Here is an 18,005-nt window from a genome sequence, read left to right as displayed (position 1 = left end):
TCATATGCACATAAATAAATTCAATGTTGTTGACAGCTTCGTTTGTTTGTTTAAATTCACAAAGCCTATAGTTAGTTTCTTCTTCTTTTTCCTTACAACTGTGATTCCCAAGCCAGGAATATTCTTTGTAACAATAAAGGTATCTGAAAACAAAACATGTATTTTCCTTAGAGGATTACATACATTGATTTCATTATTGTATTAGTCAGTCTCTGAAAAATAGAGAACTCATTGAATTTTCTCAGATGACTTTGTCTGTTTTTGCTGAATACCTCTATCTTCCACATAGAATTGCATCTGTCTTTCTTTATCACATTACTTATTAATCATTAACAATCTCAATGGTAGATACCAGGAGCCTAAGAAATTGTGATAAAGAAACAGAATAAATTCAAAGTCAAAACATGAAAGGCCTTACCAAAAAAGGGAATTCCACCAAACATGACTTTTCATACAATATGTGAAATTCAGGCTGAAATCAAGTTTTATACTGCAATAGGCAGACAGCTTTATTGTTGCTTTCAATTCTTTATTTTCAGTATTTTGAATTAAAATAGTTCTTCTATTTCTGAAATCAATCCAGGTGATACTACTTTAGTTTAATTAGCATGATATGGAAATCTGTCCTTTACTCTCATTATAAACATTTAAAAAATACATCTTACCACTTTCATCCAGCAAGAAATCATCCTGGTAACGGAACTTTTCTGGTCCACATGCAATAAAAATGTCATCATCGCCAAAAAAATCCTGAAGGCACATCACCTGCAAGGAAAAAGGAAAGGAAGGCTTTGTATGAAATACCTCACCATCAGAACTGTAACAATAAATCCCTTTTTGTCTCCATCTGCATGAAAATTCTTCACTTTTAATGGAATCAACAGGGCTTCATCTCCAGATAAATTTCAAAGCTGTGCTCTGACCATCTGTTACAAGTGAGAAACACTTTTATGGACACTGCAGGGAAAGATAAGATTAAAAGCAGTAACTGTCAGATTTATTACATGATGCCTCTACGGTATGAGGTAAATGCCTTCTGTTTGTGCACAAGGTACCATTCAGCAGTTAGTGGGTAATTAATTTGCTTTTCAGTTCACATCTCCATCATTTGGCTGCAATGAAACAAGGTTACAGCTTTGTATGCAGAATGAAATGCAGTTATTTCAGCAAAATCTCTCTGACAGAGAATCAAACTCACATAGGTGAACTAAGCCTCCTTCACAAATCTCCCTCTATGCCAGAGTCAATGTGAAGTTCTCTTTGAAGGTACCAAGCTGAACAGGCAAGTCAGATGAGCTGGGAATAATTCTTCTAGTACTGAGTAAACGGATATTTTTTTTCTACCCCATATATGAACAGTCAGGATTACATTGTGTGCTTTTATGTCCCTACAGGAGATTTCAGAGACTTTATTGCAGTCTTTCAGTATCTAAAGAGGGCTTGGAAGAAAAGTGGGGATATAATTTTTAGTAGTTGTTGCAACAGGACAAGAGGTAATGGTTTTAAATTAAAAGAGGACAGATATAAGAAAGTTTTTTGCAATAAGGATAGTGAAACACTGGAACAGGTTGCCCAGAGAGGTGGTAGATGATCCATCCTTGGAAACATTCTAAGTCAAGAGCTGGATGCAGCTCTGGGCGACCTGATTTATCTGAAGATGTCCCTGCTCATGGCAGGGATGTTGGAGAGCTTTAAGTCCCTTCCAACCTAAATCATTCTATTCTATGATTTCCTCACAACACATTTTAGTTATTTTACACAGCACTGCTTAAAAATTCAATCTTTCCAATCATGTGGAATCATATCAAACAAAGAATCAGTGACTTTCATAAAAAACTGACTTTGGATTTACTGATAGATCTCTGACAAATTTTAAAAACCAATTAGATGTCTATCCATCTCTAAAACAAAAATACTTAATAAAGTCTGTTCTCATTTCACATTGACAAGAAGATTCTAGAAGAGTAGGCTTACTTAAATATTTTTATATCGAGTTTTGTAATGAAATAGCACACTGATGTTTGAGCAGGTTAATTTCACAAATAGAGTTTCAACTCTACAGTCAGCAAAGCAACACATCAACAGTCTCTAAAAATTCACAAAACAGCTGAGAACAGTCCAGCTCATCTAAACAAGCCCCCTCAGAAAAAGCATTTAAGTCTACAAAAACACAAGTGAAAGAATTACCTAATGAGATTTTGCCAGATTTTGGCATGAAAAGGACCCCCACCAATCTGAAGTAACTGGTGTCTAGGGGTTATAAAATTCTTATCATCATTCCCAGAAACATGTCTGAGGGCTTTGACATCCACAACAGTTATGAGCCTCTATAGCAGAAATGACATAAAGAAGAAAAATAGAGGTACATGCCATGACTTGCTTGTAGACTACTATTCATAATTAAAACCATTTTAAAGGAAGAATATAAGCAAATAAAAAAAAAACCAGGAAACTGAGAGAACAACCACCAGATGAAATAAATACCAAAAGAAGAATAAAGGTTTTTCCTAAATTGTCCTTTCCTTAAGCAATGCATGTCCTTTTAAATTCAGATCCACCACAACCCTATTTCTATGACCACTGTCATCTTTACACTACACACTACCTGAACACCAACATCAAAAATGTAAATATTTGACAGAGCTTTATACCATGTTCCTACTCAGTTTATGTTCTATTAGTGTATCAGCCTCAGCAACGTTTAAATAAACTCATTTGCTTCCCATCGTTCTTTTTTGTCCACAAGACATATCCTGCCTATCTTCCCACCCCATACTCCCACCAAACTTCAAACAGCTCTTCCCTTCAGTCAAGTTCCTCTGAAATTGCCACCTCTCCCACTGCATGTACAAAACTACTAATTTGCAGAATAACATTAAAAATCCTGTGATTTCCTTTTTGCTTCCCAAGTTTGACACACTTTTGGGGAGTGACAACTTCTACATTTGTCTTTATACCAAGCTGAGTATTAGAATCAAGCCAGCAATAAGCAACTCTAGGCACAAAGTTGAGCTATTTTAACAACAAACAAATACAAATTAAATTCACATTTGAGAGAAAAAAAAATTGATTTCATAAAACCCAAAAATGCTTGGCACTGCCCAGTTAAGAGGGTTTCTTTGAAGCCTAAACAAGACATTAAAATTCAGGTAGCAACACTTAACCAGGCTCAACTACGCCAATTTTTAAAGCATCTCAGGTTCAATCAGTGCAATTTAAATGCAAATAAGAAAGAAAATAGGATTAACACAAAAAAAATAATTTGTGCTTAGATATCTTTGGGTTTTATTAAACTTTACACTTATAATTTAAAGTGTTCTTATGCTTGCCTCTTTTCTCCTTGCCCTCAGTTTCATACTCTGTATGTAAAATTACAGCTTTTCTTGCTTCCTGAAATTTTAATAATTTTGGAATTGTAATACTAGCTCTTAGAAAGGTTGCAGCAAGATCACAATTTCCTTTCCAATCCATCTTCTTCAAGAGTAACTTCTCTTAAGGTTCCCAGTACCTTTTTATATTGCTATTGGAAGCCCTGAGATGTCCTTCACTGTCTGAATTTTCCACCTCTTCTGTATCTGCATCCCTGGCCCTCTCTGCAAGTTCACACTCCTCAGCAGTTAAATTAAAAGGCATCTAACACATACACAGCATCCCCTTTCAGGCTTTTTTGGAGAGAAATCTGCAAACACTTTCTATTCACACCCAGTCATCAGCTAAGAAACAGGACGTGCTTTTTATTACCCATTTTCACTTTTGGAGAACATGGCTCCTAAAAAGTCAGAGTTTAGAAGATCAAGAATTTTTCTCACCTAAGCTGGACCATACAAGTGTTTTAGAGGTCAGTGTGCTCTGTTGCATGTGATCAACTTTAAAATTAGTCAGTTTTTACATCAGTAAATTGCAAAAGCCTCCCTTGGACTTTTCTGTTGTTTTCAAGGCACAGAATCCATATTCTTTTTCACAAATAAGGTTGGTTATTTTTTTCACGGGGGGAAAACAAAGTCAATGCAGTCAAATGTATACCTTAAATAAAAAGAAAATGAAAAAAACATTGTCTGCCACACACATGGTACTAAATACTCTGACTCTTTAACAAAAACCTTTCTGGTAAAATGTTATTTAACATTAATGGTGTCTCTCTTATGCTTTGTACACTTTTTTACACTAACAAATAACAGTAGCATTAGCAGGGGCCAGGGAATGCTTGCATTGGTGCTGAGAAAGACAACAAGCAGCAGAAAGCAAAATCGATCACTAGTATAGGCTTTGGTTATAGGCAAGCCACAAAAACAAAACTGGCTGACCTGGCCACAACCATAAAAAACAGAGGCAGAAGATTTTGTCACGCCTAAAGTCCCCTGAGTAAGTTGTGCACAGTGAAGCCTGGATTCCACACAAATCATCACTGCCCTAGTAAACAGCTCAAGACACCCACAGGCCCTTCCAGTGGGAAGAACAGGTGTCTATCCAGGAAGACCCCAAAATTATTTTGTACCTCAGTAGCTGCTACTGTGCTTTGACCCTCCAGTCAAAGCACCACAGCAGCTCTGTCCCCAGAAGGGACGGGGGGGACCTGGATGGGCCAGGCACCTACAGCTGCCAGGGAAGCACAAAGCAGATCAGCAGAGCTGTTCCATAAGGAGAAGAGGGAGCAAGAGCAGCAAGCTTGTCTTCCAGCCCAACCTCAGGACTGGCTCTGCACCATATACACTATATACTGCAGGCATTTTGAAAAACTATCTCCACACCTTTCCTTCTCTGTTTAAACAGGCAAGCATTTGGAGCCAAAGAGAAATCTCCTAACTACTATGGGGACTTTTCCTTTAACTGGCCTGAAACATTAAAGCTCACCTCTTTGTAGATGGTCTCCTTGTTGTGGAGACCCTCCTTCTCATACTCACAAAAGATATCAGAAATTGTGCTTCACATTGTGGAGTGCACAGGGCCCAAGAAGAGCAGCTTGTAGAGCCAATACCTGGTTATATTCTCTCACCAGTAAAAAAGGGCAGTCAGAAGTGGTTTGGAGGAGGTGCAGAGGGAGGGAGAGAGGGAAAGGAGAACACAGGGGAAAAAGAGGGAAAGGCAAAGGGAAGAGACTAAGAGAAAGAAGAGGGAGGGAATCAAGGAGGGAGAGAGGGATGGAGAGAGTGATCGGATCAATCCTTTCAGTAAAAGCATGAAATGAACGCTACAGATGCAATCCTCTTTTATAACTGCTGTATTCTGACTGCATTCAGGGATCTTTTAAATTTACATTTTCAAACACATCCACAAAAAAAACCAAAAACAAAACTAAATACTTTGTGTATATCTGTCACAGCAAATGGAATACTTTTCTATTCTTTTAAAGTTGACCGCACATCAATTTAATACTGAAACAATGATATTTTAAAATAAAAAACATTCAGAAAACAAAATTTTCCACTGCATTCAGGAACAGTTCATAGCACCAGCACATTACACCACAACCACCATGATTACTATCTCACTCCTTTATTACAATTTTCATAGTGCTGGGTTCTTGGACAGAAAAGAAAGAGGGGGTGTTCTGTGTGTTTGTCTTCTTTTAATAACAACTTAATTTGACTTAAAGCTGAAAGCTGTTTTGGATGAGCAATGAGAAAACCTCAAGCTGGCATGTCCTCAGGCATCATGGCTGCTGGAGAGCTGGAAAGAAAAGTGAGGACAAAGAAATAAGGTGGTTAAAAGCAAAAGAGATGCAGAAGGCTCTAAGGAAAACTCAAGTGATAAGTGGGTATAGGGTTTTATGAAAAGGAAAAGAGAAGTGAAGCATGGCAAAAGGAAAATATGAGGGATTAAGGAAGAAGGAGACATGGGCTGCCAGCCAGGAGCACACACAGAGGGTGACAGGGAATTGAGGCTAGTGAGTAAGGAACAGCCCAAAGGAGGAGGCAGGCAGAGAGTCAGTGACAATTGCTTTCCAGACTTCACCCCATGATCAGCCAGATGGGAAGTCTTAAATCTGTTTTAAAGAAGCCATTTTGAACATTAAACAATCTCATGTTGAGTTTGATTACCACTTCTCTGATAGTGAAAAAAGACACTAAATAATGCTTCATCCTTGGAAAAACCTCATTGTTTAAATGACTCATGATTTTAGGACTCTGACTCATCAATTTTGTGTCAAGTTTTATGAGTTTTATTACAGAGCTAGTTTTCATTTTCCTGCAACTTCTGGCTCACTCAGACTCAATGTTTAATTCTTAGGCAGGTCTCTTCAGTTATTCATGTCAAAGGAGCTCACTATACCTCTCTACTACTATTTTTCTTTTTTTTATTTTGCCTCTGGCTGATTTTTCAAGCTAAAAAAAAAAAAAAACCCTGAAAGCCCCCCTTAAGACTCAATTTGATCTTTACTGGTACTTTTCCCTCATTTTTCTCCTTAGCCAAACTACATTTTCCACTAACCACTACCTTTGCAGTACTTACCCACTATTTATCTATTGCTTCACAGAGGAATATCTCAGATACTGAATTTATCTCACTGACATCTACCCTGGGAGTCAGTAACAAGTCTCATGACAGCTATGAATATTCCTGAGAGCTTATAAATAATAGAATCGCAAAATGGTTTGGGTTCCAAAGGATCTTGAAGTTCCTCTAGTCCTATCCTCTGAGTAGGGACATCTTCCACTAGACCAGGCTGCTTAGAGCCCTGCCACTGGTCTTTAACATCTCCAGGGGTGATGGGGCATCCATAACTTCTCTGGGCAAACTGTGCCAGTGCCTCACCACCCTAACAGTAAAGAGTTTCTTCGTAACAGCTAATTTAAACCTACCCTCTTTTAGTTTAAAAATATTTCAAACCATTTAAAACCTTTTGTCCTACTGCAACAGCCCTGCTACAAAGTTTGTCCCCAGACTTCGTGCAGGCCCCCTTTATGTCCTCCAAGACAAATAAGGTTTTCTCATGGCTTTCCCTTCTCCATGCTCAACAGCCACCAGCCTCTTATGTCTTTCTCCATATGATAAGTGCTCTAGCCCTCTGATCACTTCTGTGGCACTCCCCTGCAGGTCTCAGGAGAGCAGAGAGGGAAAATCACTTCCTAATCCCAGCAGAAATGCAGTATCAGAAGAGACCTCCTGTATTACTCCATTTATCTCCCAGCATCTCATATTAGCTTTCCCAGTGCTTTGTTCAGTTTTGTACCATACTGCTTATTGTGTAGAGCTCTGTTCAGAACACAGACCAGTAAAACAATCAACTGTTACTCACACAGAATGATTTCACAGCTTCAGGAAAATCAGAAATTAATCATTCCAAACTCCTTTTTAGGTAATTTCTGTGAAATGGAAATCCAAGCATATCGATATGGCCTTTGGGGAAGGAAAAATATCTGTTCTTTCTAAATGCATTTGATAGCAAGTCTCTTTTTTTCTTCCCTTTCCTCAAGGAACCTCAGGCCCTCCTTTCTTTCTGAGGAAAAGGAATTATACCTCAGCTGGAATTCACAGACCATCACATTTGAATATTTCCTTCAAGGTTAAGGCAAGTCTATTTCTCTTCCTTTTGGCTCAGGCTCTGAGGCTTTTATTCATACCCCTTCACATTTATCTGTCATTACACACATGCCATTTCTGGAGAGCCAGTCACCTACAAAAAATTTTATTTATCATCAGTGTATATGCACTTCCTCTCTCAGCTTCTGATCCAAGTTCTCTCCTCAGGTGGTGGCTTAGCTGAAGCCATTGGGAAGTATCTGCTACACATTCCCCAAGTTAAACGGCACCAAATTCATTCTTTGCTGTTGGAATGAAATCTCCATGGTGACAACTGCACTGTCAAGCTGTGAGAGCTTTTCAGTGAAGAAGAGCATTTTATCATGAGATTCTCATTACAAGAGTGCCCTCTGTAAATGAAGAAGAGATAGTGCCATGGGGGTTTCTGTAAATGAAGAGATGTTACTGCAGGGGTTCGAGCTGGCTGGAGCTGCTCTTTGCCAACTGGCCTGTGTGGCTGCATTGCAGAATAATGCTTCTGATTGTGTGTGTGGCCCCCCAAATCACAACACAAGACACCATCATAGCTAAAAACACATGAATTTTCATCCTCAAATGCAGCAGAAATAGCTTGCTCTCCTGCTGGCTGACAGGAGCAGAGGGAAAGCAAGCCAGCATCCCTGTGCCCCTGCTTCACCTGCCTCACACACATTGTCCCCTCAGCTATGTGTTGGTCAGTGCTGGCTCAGGACCTACTGCTCTTCATTTTGCTTCCTCTGCCATCAATACAGAAATTTCTCTCCCTTTCTGACTGCTGAAGATGTGGTATCAGTCTGCTTCTACAAAGTGTGCATTCATCAACATCCATTCTGTGAAATACACAGCTCAGTCTGTGCAATCTTGCATGATCTCAGACTTGGCAAAAAAACTGACAGAAAAATCACCTACTTTCTTCAGTTAAAATATGTACTCAGTAAAATATGTCTTTCTCGGTCAGTAAAGTATTTCGTAAGGACAAGAAAACTTTTCCATACTATGCTTTATACACTAATCTTAATATATTGTTTTACTTCACTATTTTACTTTTCTGGTTTGCACTAAATGATGGCACACCTAGAAAACCAGTCAACTTAAACTAGGTTTTTCAACTGTCCCATCACATTGCTGTCCAGAAACAAGTTCACTTTGTGACAAGCCCTTCTTAAAAGCTTTCACCTTAATCCTTTAAAATTCAGATAAAGATAGTAGAAAGTTTGCAGTTCTAATGCACAGTAACTACTATACTTTGGCTCAAAACATTATGTGAAACCTAAATAATTTCTCTGTTAGACACTAGTTTAGTAAACAAGCTTCTTTGTTAGAGAAGTTGAGGAAAGCAACAGACACCTCATGGGCTTATGTGTGACTGCAATACTGAGAAACATTGAGATTCATGAAAGGTTTCTCTACAGGAACCACCAACATGGCCACTTGAGACTCCTCCTATCAAAAACTGCTTCAAGGCACACAGGACAAGAGCCATGAGAATGTGGCTTTTGCACTGGAGAAGACTGAATTCTGCTAGTCACCATAAAATCCCACAGCAACTGCACAACAGATCAGCATGCTTATTATGGACAATTCAAACACCAGAACAAAGTTTGTACAGGAACAGAGAAGAAAAAAAAACTCTCCTCACACATTTAAAATAAATTCATGTTAAACAGAGGATGTTTCTTCAGGACAATCAGAAATTGATAGGATGGTTGATTTAACAGCAGAAGATATAGTTAAGGGGCCAATGGAAAAATAGTTGAGGCTTGATAGCAGAGTTCAACTAGATCTGGATTATTTTTGTTTCTTCTGCTGCACTCAGGCATTTGCCCTTAGCAGCTGCAATACAATACTACCCTTCAGTGGCCAGACACGCCAAGTGCCGACCCCAGCAGCCCACTGGGCTTCTGTCTCCAAACAGGTGGCAACTATTTGCAAACACTATTTAACACTGAGAAACAGGAAATTAATATTACTCTAATTTCTGATCACTTAGCAAAATAAAACCTCCTTGACCTCAGGCGCTTGAAAAAGGCCTCGTTAGAGGTACTAAAACGGTTTTGGAGACTGACTTTCAGAAAGTATACACACAAGGGAAACAACTTACCCAGCTTGAAAAGCTGGGTTTTGCTGAAAAAGATACCATGCCCCTGTGAGCTTTTTAATTTTTTTTATTATGACTGAATTCTGCTCTTAAATACTCAGAAAAACTAAGTACAGAATATGTTGTTCATGATTTAAGGAGCAAGGAATCCTAGTATGGCTAATATCCTCTTTGTCAGGATGGTATGTACTTTTACTTCATCATTCACATAACTGTACTCCAGCAACTGCACTTGCACAAAAGCACCTGGTTTCAGAGCAGTCTCTTAAATTATCTTAAGCACTGGTCAGTGTGTTCTTCAAAAAGCAGTGACACTTGCAAGACCATTGGCTGAAGGAGGCCTTTGTATAAATTGTTTTAAAAGAAAACCCCACAATTCAAAGGCCATGTAATAAAAAACCCAAAATGCTCTTCATCACCAATCATGTTACAAGCGAAAATATAATTTTTTACCTCAGTTGGAATAATACTACTTTCTAGAATACCACTACAGATATATTAAAAAAACCTAAATCCATAGCTTTGTTCTGTCTGCTGTGAACAGCAGAGCACTGGACTACTTTCTCATGTCTGTGTTCAAAGTTTTTCAAATATGCAAAAACAACCAATTATGAATTCTTTTTGTTCACATTTCATGACAATTTTCACTGATGATCCTTCTAGTTGGTTGGAGCAGCTAAATGAGGAGGCAGAGACCAGCTAGATGAAAAAAATTCATTCAAAAGAAAAATGCAGTCAGATGCCAATTTCTGAAAATTATAATAACAGGTTTGGAGATAAGCAGAAAATCCCTTTCAAAAGTACAGACAAAAATGTTTTTCAGGGCAAGCTTCTACTGCTAGGTGAAATGAATCATTTTGCTCAGTCATGTTCACTGTGTTTAGTAAATGCATTATATTGTCCCATTACCTGAAACAGGAATTAGGGGGCCTGCTACTTCTGAAGTATTTTTATTGCATTTCATCCATAAATCTCAAAAATATGATGCACACAATCAATGTTTCTCAAAAACCACTTTTTCAAAATACCTGCACACCAGTAAAGCCTTCTGATTGCAACTTCTCTCTGAAATCAATACAATTTTCCAACAAAAGCCACTCTCACCATTTAATCTGAAAGTGTACAACACTGTTATTTCCATTTTCAAGTAAAAGATCTATCAAACTCATGCTATAAGGCAAGTATGAATCCTTGAATTAACTGTTAGAACAGAAGCATTTGATTAATTTTTTACGTCCATCCACTATGTATTTTTCTAGAGATCTGCTTATTTTTGTGAAGTTCTGCTCAGGAGGAGGTTGTAAGCTGGATCTTACTCTGCTTGGCTGGCCAGATGCTGCTCTCTACCTTCCCAGCTGGGAACTGTGGGAGCAAGCTGCAATCATTTTTTGAGACACTGGGAGATCACACAGCCTTCCCTTGGAGACTGCAGAAAACACAGCTTCTCTGGGAATTGGTCCAAATAAAATTTACTGGCTGTCTGGATCCAAATCCAGATGGAAAGCTTTGATTGGTAATTTTGCTTTAGGTACTGCAATCCCTCTATAACAGATATAATAGAAATTATATTTTGTATGTATATATATATCACTGACTGATAAATGAAAAGCTCAAAGTTACAGTCTACACACCATTATGAAAGCATCCAATTTAGAGACTACCATGACATTAGGTGGCATTCCAGGAGCAGTTTCCTGAAAGACCTCTAAAACCAAGATTTTCTTTTGTCTTTTAATTCAGAGCAAACTGCCTCAGCACAGCTTTGTCAAATGTGGGAACATTTCTGGCTTTGTTGTTCTTGTGAGAGTGTGCACTACAAAAGTAGGCTGAAGCATGAAATCTGTAAGAGTTAATATCTGAACCGAACCCACCACACCTTGTGCCTGCAGCAGAACCAGATTTCAACCACCAATTTCAAGCAGCAGATGGACTGTGTAAAAATATATATAGCTACACAAATGCATTTAGATATAGGAGAGTTATTTTCCCTTCTTTGAAAGCATTTTAATTCCAAAATCCCAGTGTATCACCTTAATATCCATGACACAATGTTCTCATGTTAGCTTACTGACTAATGGTGGACAATGGTGATAATGCCATAAACTCCATTTCTTTCAGGCATAATCATTAATAAAATGCATGCAGGACAGCACTCCATCACAAACTGCCTGGAACATAAGTGAGATGTGTAATGGCTTTTGGCTGCACACTCATGCTAACTTAAGGCTCAGCATGCAACGCTGAAAAAAAAGCGACATGGTTGAATTCTGAAAAAAAAGGAGGAAAAGGGAAAACAGATGTCAAGGTTTCAACAAGTCCCTGCACACTGCAGCTGGAACCAGTACAAAAACAACGCAAGTCTGCTGATAATGGAGCATTTCATGTAATGATAAGGACAATAAAATAGCACAAAATGCAAAAGCTCAAATGGTAAAAACACCTTCCTCAAATTCCAGAGGGTCAGTTGGGCTGAACAATAATAGTAATCCTTTCAATAACCAGATCAAGTGATTCAACCATTAAAGCTCTTTATGCTCAAGAAAAGTGAAAATTGAGAGATTCCCTTTCTTCTAAGTGCAGAATATGGACAATAAATCTAAAATCCAATCCAAACAGACATTCAGACACACACTATCTCATTACCATCACTCTTGAAACTATTTGGCAATAGTTTCCATTATTACAACAGATGTTAACAAGATGGATAGAGAGCATGTTAAATAAACATTTATATTAATATTAATATATAAGTGTCTATGCAGCAAAGCCACTGTTCAAATTATTTATTTCCCCAAGAGTATTTCTTGGGAAATTAATCAGGGGATTTTTCTTGCTAATAACTATTAAAATTCAAGGTATTTCCATTGAGAAAGACTGTATCATTCAGAAAAAACACCCAGCAATGTAAACATCGTCTGCATGTGTAATCTGTACTCTGGTGAAGCAATTCTTTTAATTGCCATTCTCCCTGGGCTTTGGCTCCTCAGGACAGAGCAGCAAAGGTAGGAAATGAGCAGAGAGAGAATCCAACCTACAGAAATTTACAACGTGAAAGAGTTCAAAAGCTTAAGGATGAAGAAAGAGCAGACACAGGTGGCAATAATCACAAAAATCTGGAATTTTAAGTCCAGCTCTGTGTAGGACACATCACAGGCAGACTGATTACAACTGTTGAGATTTCTCAGGCCTGCTGAACATGGAGATTGCTTTCTCCTGTAAGAGTTTCTTACTGGAACAGAGCCTGTTGCTTGTGAGTGCTTCAGTACAGCAAATTCTGGGACATTACTACATCTAGCAAGCAAAAAATAAGGAGAGTTTACAAATCCATGAATATGACATGAACCATCAAGATTAGAGCTGACAAAAAAGAAAGCAAGCAAAAACTTCAGGCCAGCACTTGGAAAACGGATTTTTAAAGTGCTGCTACACACAGAGTCACAACTGATTTCTGAAAGATCTTAGAATTAAAAAGAAATCTGCTAAGATGTAATCAGTGTAAGTTTCAGATAAATCCCTGCCAGCAAAAGATAGAATAAATTAATGTTACAATGAGAGTTGAAGAGCTTTCTCAAGCACATCTGAAAGCTCTAGCATGATGGCATAGAGCAGAATGCCTTCAAAATCCCTTCTGTTTTGCTAGAAAAACTTTTTTTAATATTTGAACTATAAATGGTGAAAGGAGGTACTTTTATAAAAATCAATATCCAGAACCCTTAATTTTAAGACTAAAATTATTACAATACACTGGTACTATATCTTCAAAACTACTTGTTGCCTAAGAAAATGTAAATTAAATGTTTTTGCTAACATATTACCCTTCCACATTCATCACTAACCTGACTGCTGTGTATTTATAGATTGCACAAGCCAAAAGCATTGCATTCATGCTTAATTTAATCTGTGCACCCTTAGGTTGACTTATTTTAAGCTGAAGCATAGCTTAGAGGAAACATGTGGAGATGTAGTAAGTACCAAAGGAATTTGTTTTGATTATTTTTGACATAATGAGATATATCAAACTGACACCCTGATGCAGATGCATATCTCTGCTGGCAGTGCAACATCACTCACATGCAAAAGCCATACCAAAAATACCTGCCAGATGTATTTGGAAATGTTACGCTATTTAACAAACATTCAAAGACTTGATTCAAACCCAAAATGAAATCAAAAAGATGAAGCAATCAATGCTCAGGCAGTGCAGCCCCAAATAACTTGTTGAACTAGACGTCCAGAAACACAGCAAGTTATTCATCTGTTAGGTTGTTCCTTACAAAACTTCATACTCTTTTGAATTGTATCCCCTGTGATCTGATTCTACTACCTGTTATGAACTCAAAGTTAATAGCCTTCAGCTACAAATCCTTTACTTCTAAGATCCTACATCTCATAGGGAATGATGTGATAAAGCAACATGACAAAATGTAGGAGAATTCAGCACATTTGCAATTTGGAAGGCTGCTAGGCACAGATAAGTTCAAAAGAAAAATACAATCACAGAAAATAGCACCATGTTGAAGAGGGAAATTTGCACCAAAAACAATTTCACCTGTGACAACACCTTGCAGTGTCTCTGAATTTTCTTTTCACTTACTAAGGCTCTTGTGCAGCACAAAGGGCACGATCCCCAGGACAGCCAATCTCCACAAAGCACCAACTTCATTTTTTGCATCCAGAACAACCCAGGAAATTAATTTCTGTCCATACACCTGTCTCTACACATCTCATGTGTATCAATAGAAACTGATCTAAAAATCCCAGGATCAATTTGTAGCTGCCAACATAACAAACCAAAAAATATCTGGTTCATAAGGGAAAAAAACCAAACAAAAAAAATTTAAAAAACCCAACTTTTTGGACAAACCTTCTTATCTCTTCTAATTTTAGGCATATCTATGAAATGTCATGGCCCGACTCTCTCTCTTGTGCTTGCATTTGGGTTTGGCAGCAGTAGTTTGGGGAGTTTTTGGGTGCTTTGTTAACTGAGAAATTGAAAGAAATAAGTTGCCAGCTCAGAAGCAAAGCAGAGGAAAGGTAAGTATCTTAACCACCTGAGAGCAAACATGGAGCTGTTGATGCACTAATTGTTAAAGCTGTGTCATTTGTGCAACACTAAAAAAATTATCAAGTGAGGCAAAAGCAGAAAGAAGGAACTGAATACACAGCCCACACAGTCACAGATGGTGACACACTCTGATGGGGATGGAAGCAATTATGAGCCAGTCTCAGTCCTGGGACTATGCAAGGAGTCCTCGAATGATATTCACAAACATCAGGCACATGACAGGGGATAAGCACTCTCATATTAATGGCAAGGCTCCAATTACTCCAACTGGTTTCATTAGTTTGGAAGTGATGTTAACTCCTTTCAGCAAGTGCAGGTAGTGCTTAAAAAAAAATATGAGAGGGTTTTCTTTCTTAAAAGATAGTGCAGTAATAACTTGATATTGGAATCCAAATTTTAAGTCTTTTTATTGCTTAAAGGAAAACCTGAAAATGGGGAATGTGAACACAGAAAAATCACTTTCACAACCAAGCTTGCAGAGTGCTGCCACATGCTTTAAAACCGTTCAAGGGCTCTCGGCATAGTTACCCCTCTCAACGCAAGTTAGGCATACGAGAAACATTTGTTTTATGTCAGCTACACAATTACAATTTTCTAGCAAATTTATAACAGGCAACAGATTCACTTAGCCAAAAATATCTCAAACACACACTCTTACTTGAGTTTTCCCAAACATTTAAAACAAAGGTAATCCCCCAAGGTACTTCCTTCCACCCCTTTGCATTTTTTCTAGAGGTACTTCCTTTGCCTTTTGTTCAAGCCTTTGGTGTCATCCTTCTTCACTGAAGCCAAAAGTGGTCATGCTTTCCCTTCTTACAAGAAAAATGAACCTGAAAGCATAAAAAATGCCTACTGCCTACTTCAGAGCAGTAACCTGGTAGAGAAACAAACCACAAGGACCCAGAAAAGCTCTCAGTAGGAGCCAGAGATTTTAGCACTACCAGCGATGGATCTGTGTAAGGCCAGAATTAGGATGCAGAAAGATGCATTATAGGTCTTTTTACTTGGCAATGTATGATTTGTGCATATTCCTTTTAAATAAAGATATATTAAATCATATTTCTTTTTACCTGCCATTACACACAGAAGGAATTTATTCACCAAAGTTAAATTCATTAATATTCTCTTTCTGATTAGAAAGATTTCAGAAAAGGTGGTTCAGAGGAAGAATGTTTTGAATAATTTTCAAGAGGTGCCTCATTGCTGACAGACATAATAGCTTACAGTGTCAATAAAAGCCTCTAGCTAACCTTTACTAATACAGTTACTCAGCATCCCTAATTGTCTTGACTTCCCAAACCTGTGAATCAGTGTGGAAGAGCTACAAAACAGAGACACAACACAGGAAGAGAACACTAATAGAGATTTGTGAGACATAGTCAAAGATCCTCCAGAGTACATTAGAACTTGTTTCTGCAAACAGAAACTTGATCAAGTAATGTATTAATTCCTTTAAAGTGACCCAGAAGTTAATGGAAAAAGAAATATTCATGCAGGGAAAAGCCACCCACACTTGAATGGTACAATGACTCAACCAACTTAAGGGCTCAGGAGAACAGTAAGAGCCGAGTCACTATCTGGGGCATCTTCTAAAATATCTCCTGTGCAAAGATTACTCTCTACCTTGCTGAATTCATCAGTGGCCACTTCAGGATGAATTAATCACACTAATGGCCGGCAGCAGCCTTGCCCTGCCTCTGAACCAGCCGTGAATATTCAGAGAAATGAATACTGCCTCCAAACGGGGATAAACAATTCCTGGGTCCTTCTGCAGCGGCTCCAGAGGTCTTCATCCAATTTTAACCACCCAGAGCAGACCCCGCGGGGCCTCCCCCCCGCGGGGGAGCTGCGGCTCCGCTCCCGGCTCCGCGCTGCCTTCGGGGCTCCCGGGCCGCCGGCATCCCAGCCCGCATCCTCAGATCCAGACAGGCTTACGGGGCCAAACGGCGAATAAACGGAGAGATAAAGGGGAATAAAGGATCATGAGTGAACTCTCCTACATCCTCAGCGAAGCTGCTATTGCTGAACTATTGCTGAACTAGTTTTTTAAGAGTGAGAAATCCAAGAGAAGGCTTTTCTCTCTTTCTGACACTTCAGGTGCATGAACTTCGCTTTTCTTGAAGCTACACTTCCCTATGGGCAATCACCCAAGCTTTTATTATTTTTTTCCCCCACTCATAGCATGAATTTATTCTTCACACTTTCTCACATTTTTTCTGAGCATCAGGGAAAAGATTTTAATGTGAGAATGACTGAGCACTAGCACAGGGAGGTGTTGCAGTCTCCAGCCTCAGACACTAAAAAGCCATCTGGACTCTAAAAAGTCCTGGGCAGCCTGCTCTGGGTGACCCCACCTGAGCAGGGGAGTTGGTCCAGACTGGGCACCAGGGGAGCCTCCAGCCATCTCCTCCAGCCTCAACAATTCTGTGATTTTTCTTTCCTTTAGTTCACTTTCTCCTATTATCACCCTCCCACTCTTACTCTTTTTTCCCATTAATATCCGCTGCCTCAATTGCCTTACTCCCACCTTGTTGTCCCACTTCTTACTCTTCATCTATTTTTTTTTGCTCTCAGCTAGTAGAAGAATATTCTGCCCTTGTGAATTAATTGGGGAGGGTACATATTTGACAATTTGACCTAACAAATTGTCAGCACATTCCTTCTCCATAGTGACATGGAAAAAGAGGCACTGCAGGAGAACACCACCACCATGGCCAGAGGACATCAATTCAAGTGTACACACAACCAGACATACTTTGTGTAACGAGAAAATTGCACCATTTTTGTCAAAGTATGCTTCCCTCTGTCACAAAGGCTGGTTACATGCTGGAATTAAATGTATGCCTCATTTTTGAGACAGCATATATATTGTAATTGTACTGCAAAATCAAGTTGAAATTTTTTTTCCTAATATCGTGATTTTTCAAACTAATTGTAAAGGGTGATAAAGAGACCTTACATAGGTTTAGAAGCCAAAACCATGACAGGAATCGAAGAAAATCCTTCAAAATAGCTCATTCTCTTAAAAAGAAAACAGAATCAAAACCAACCTCAATGTAAGTCCCTTTCATAAACAAAACTGGAACAAAAGTAAGTAACAGAACAGATTATGTGTCTCTATTTTCCAGAAACAAGTCTCACCCCCACCAATCCCTCTCAGTTTTGTCCTGTGAACAAATTCATCAGTAACTTTACTTGGACATCAAATTACAAAGCTACCTGTCTTGACTAACTGTCCCAGAGGCCAAACTATTCCTGACCATGCTTCTGAGGAAGAGGAGTAACTACTTTGTCTAGCTGTGGAAACTGCAGCCAAACTCTGGAGGGAAGAAAAGGTTGTTT

General features: G+C 38.7%; 1 protein-coding gene across 4 annotated transcripts in view; it reads right to left on the bottom strand.

Annotated features, from left to right (window-relative positions):
- The window catches only part of DCLK1 (doublecortin like kinase 1), a 224,247-nt gene that overhangs the window by 113,520 nt on the left and 92,722 nt on the right, over positions 1-18,005 (bottom strand). For all 4 annotated transcript variants that reach the window (XM_031061410.1, XM_005426354.3, XM_005426355.3 and 1 more), the window contains exon 3: positions 666-765. In XM_031061410.1, coding sequence (XP_030917270.1) covers positions 666-765 — 100 coding nt within the window. The remainder of the gene's footprint in view (positions 1-665; positions 766-18,005) is intronic.

Source organism: Geospiza fortis, unplaced genomic scaffold (genome assembly GCF_000277835.1).
Source record: "Geospiza fortis unplaced genomic scaffold, GeoFor_1.0 scaffold181, whole genome shotgun sequence".
Taxonomy (NCBI): domain Eukaryota; kingdom Metazoa; phylum Chordata; class Aves; order Passeriformes; family Thraupidae; genus Geospiza; species Geospiza fortis.
The sequence above is the reverse complement of the archived record's forward strand: the minus strand, read 5'-3'. Positions and strand labels throughout refer to the sequence as shown.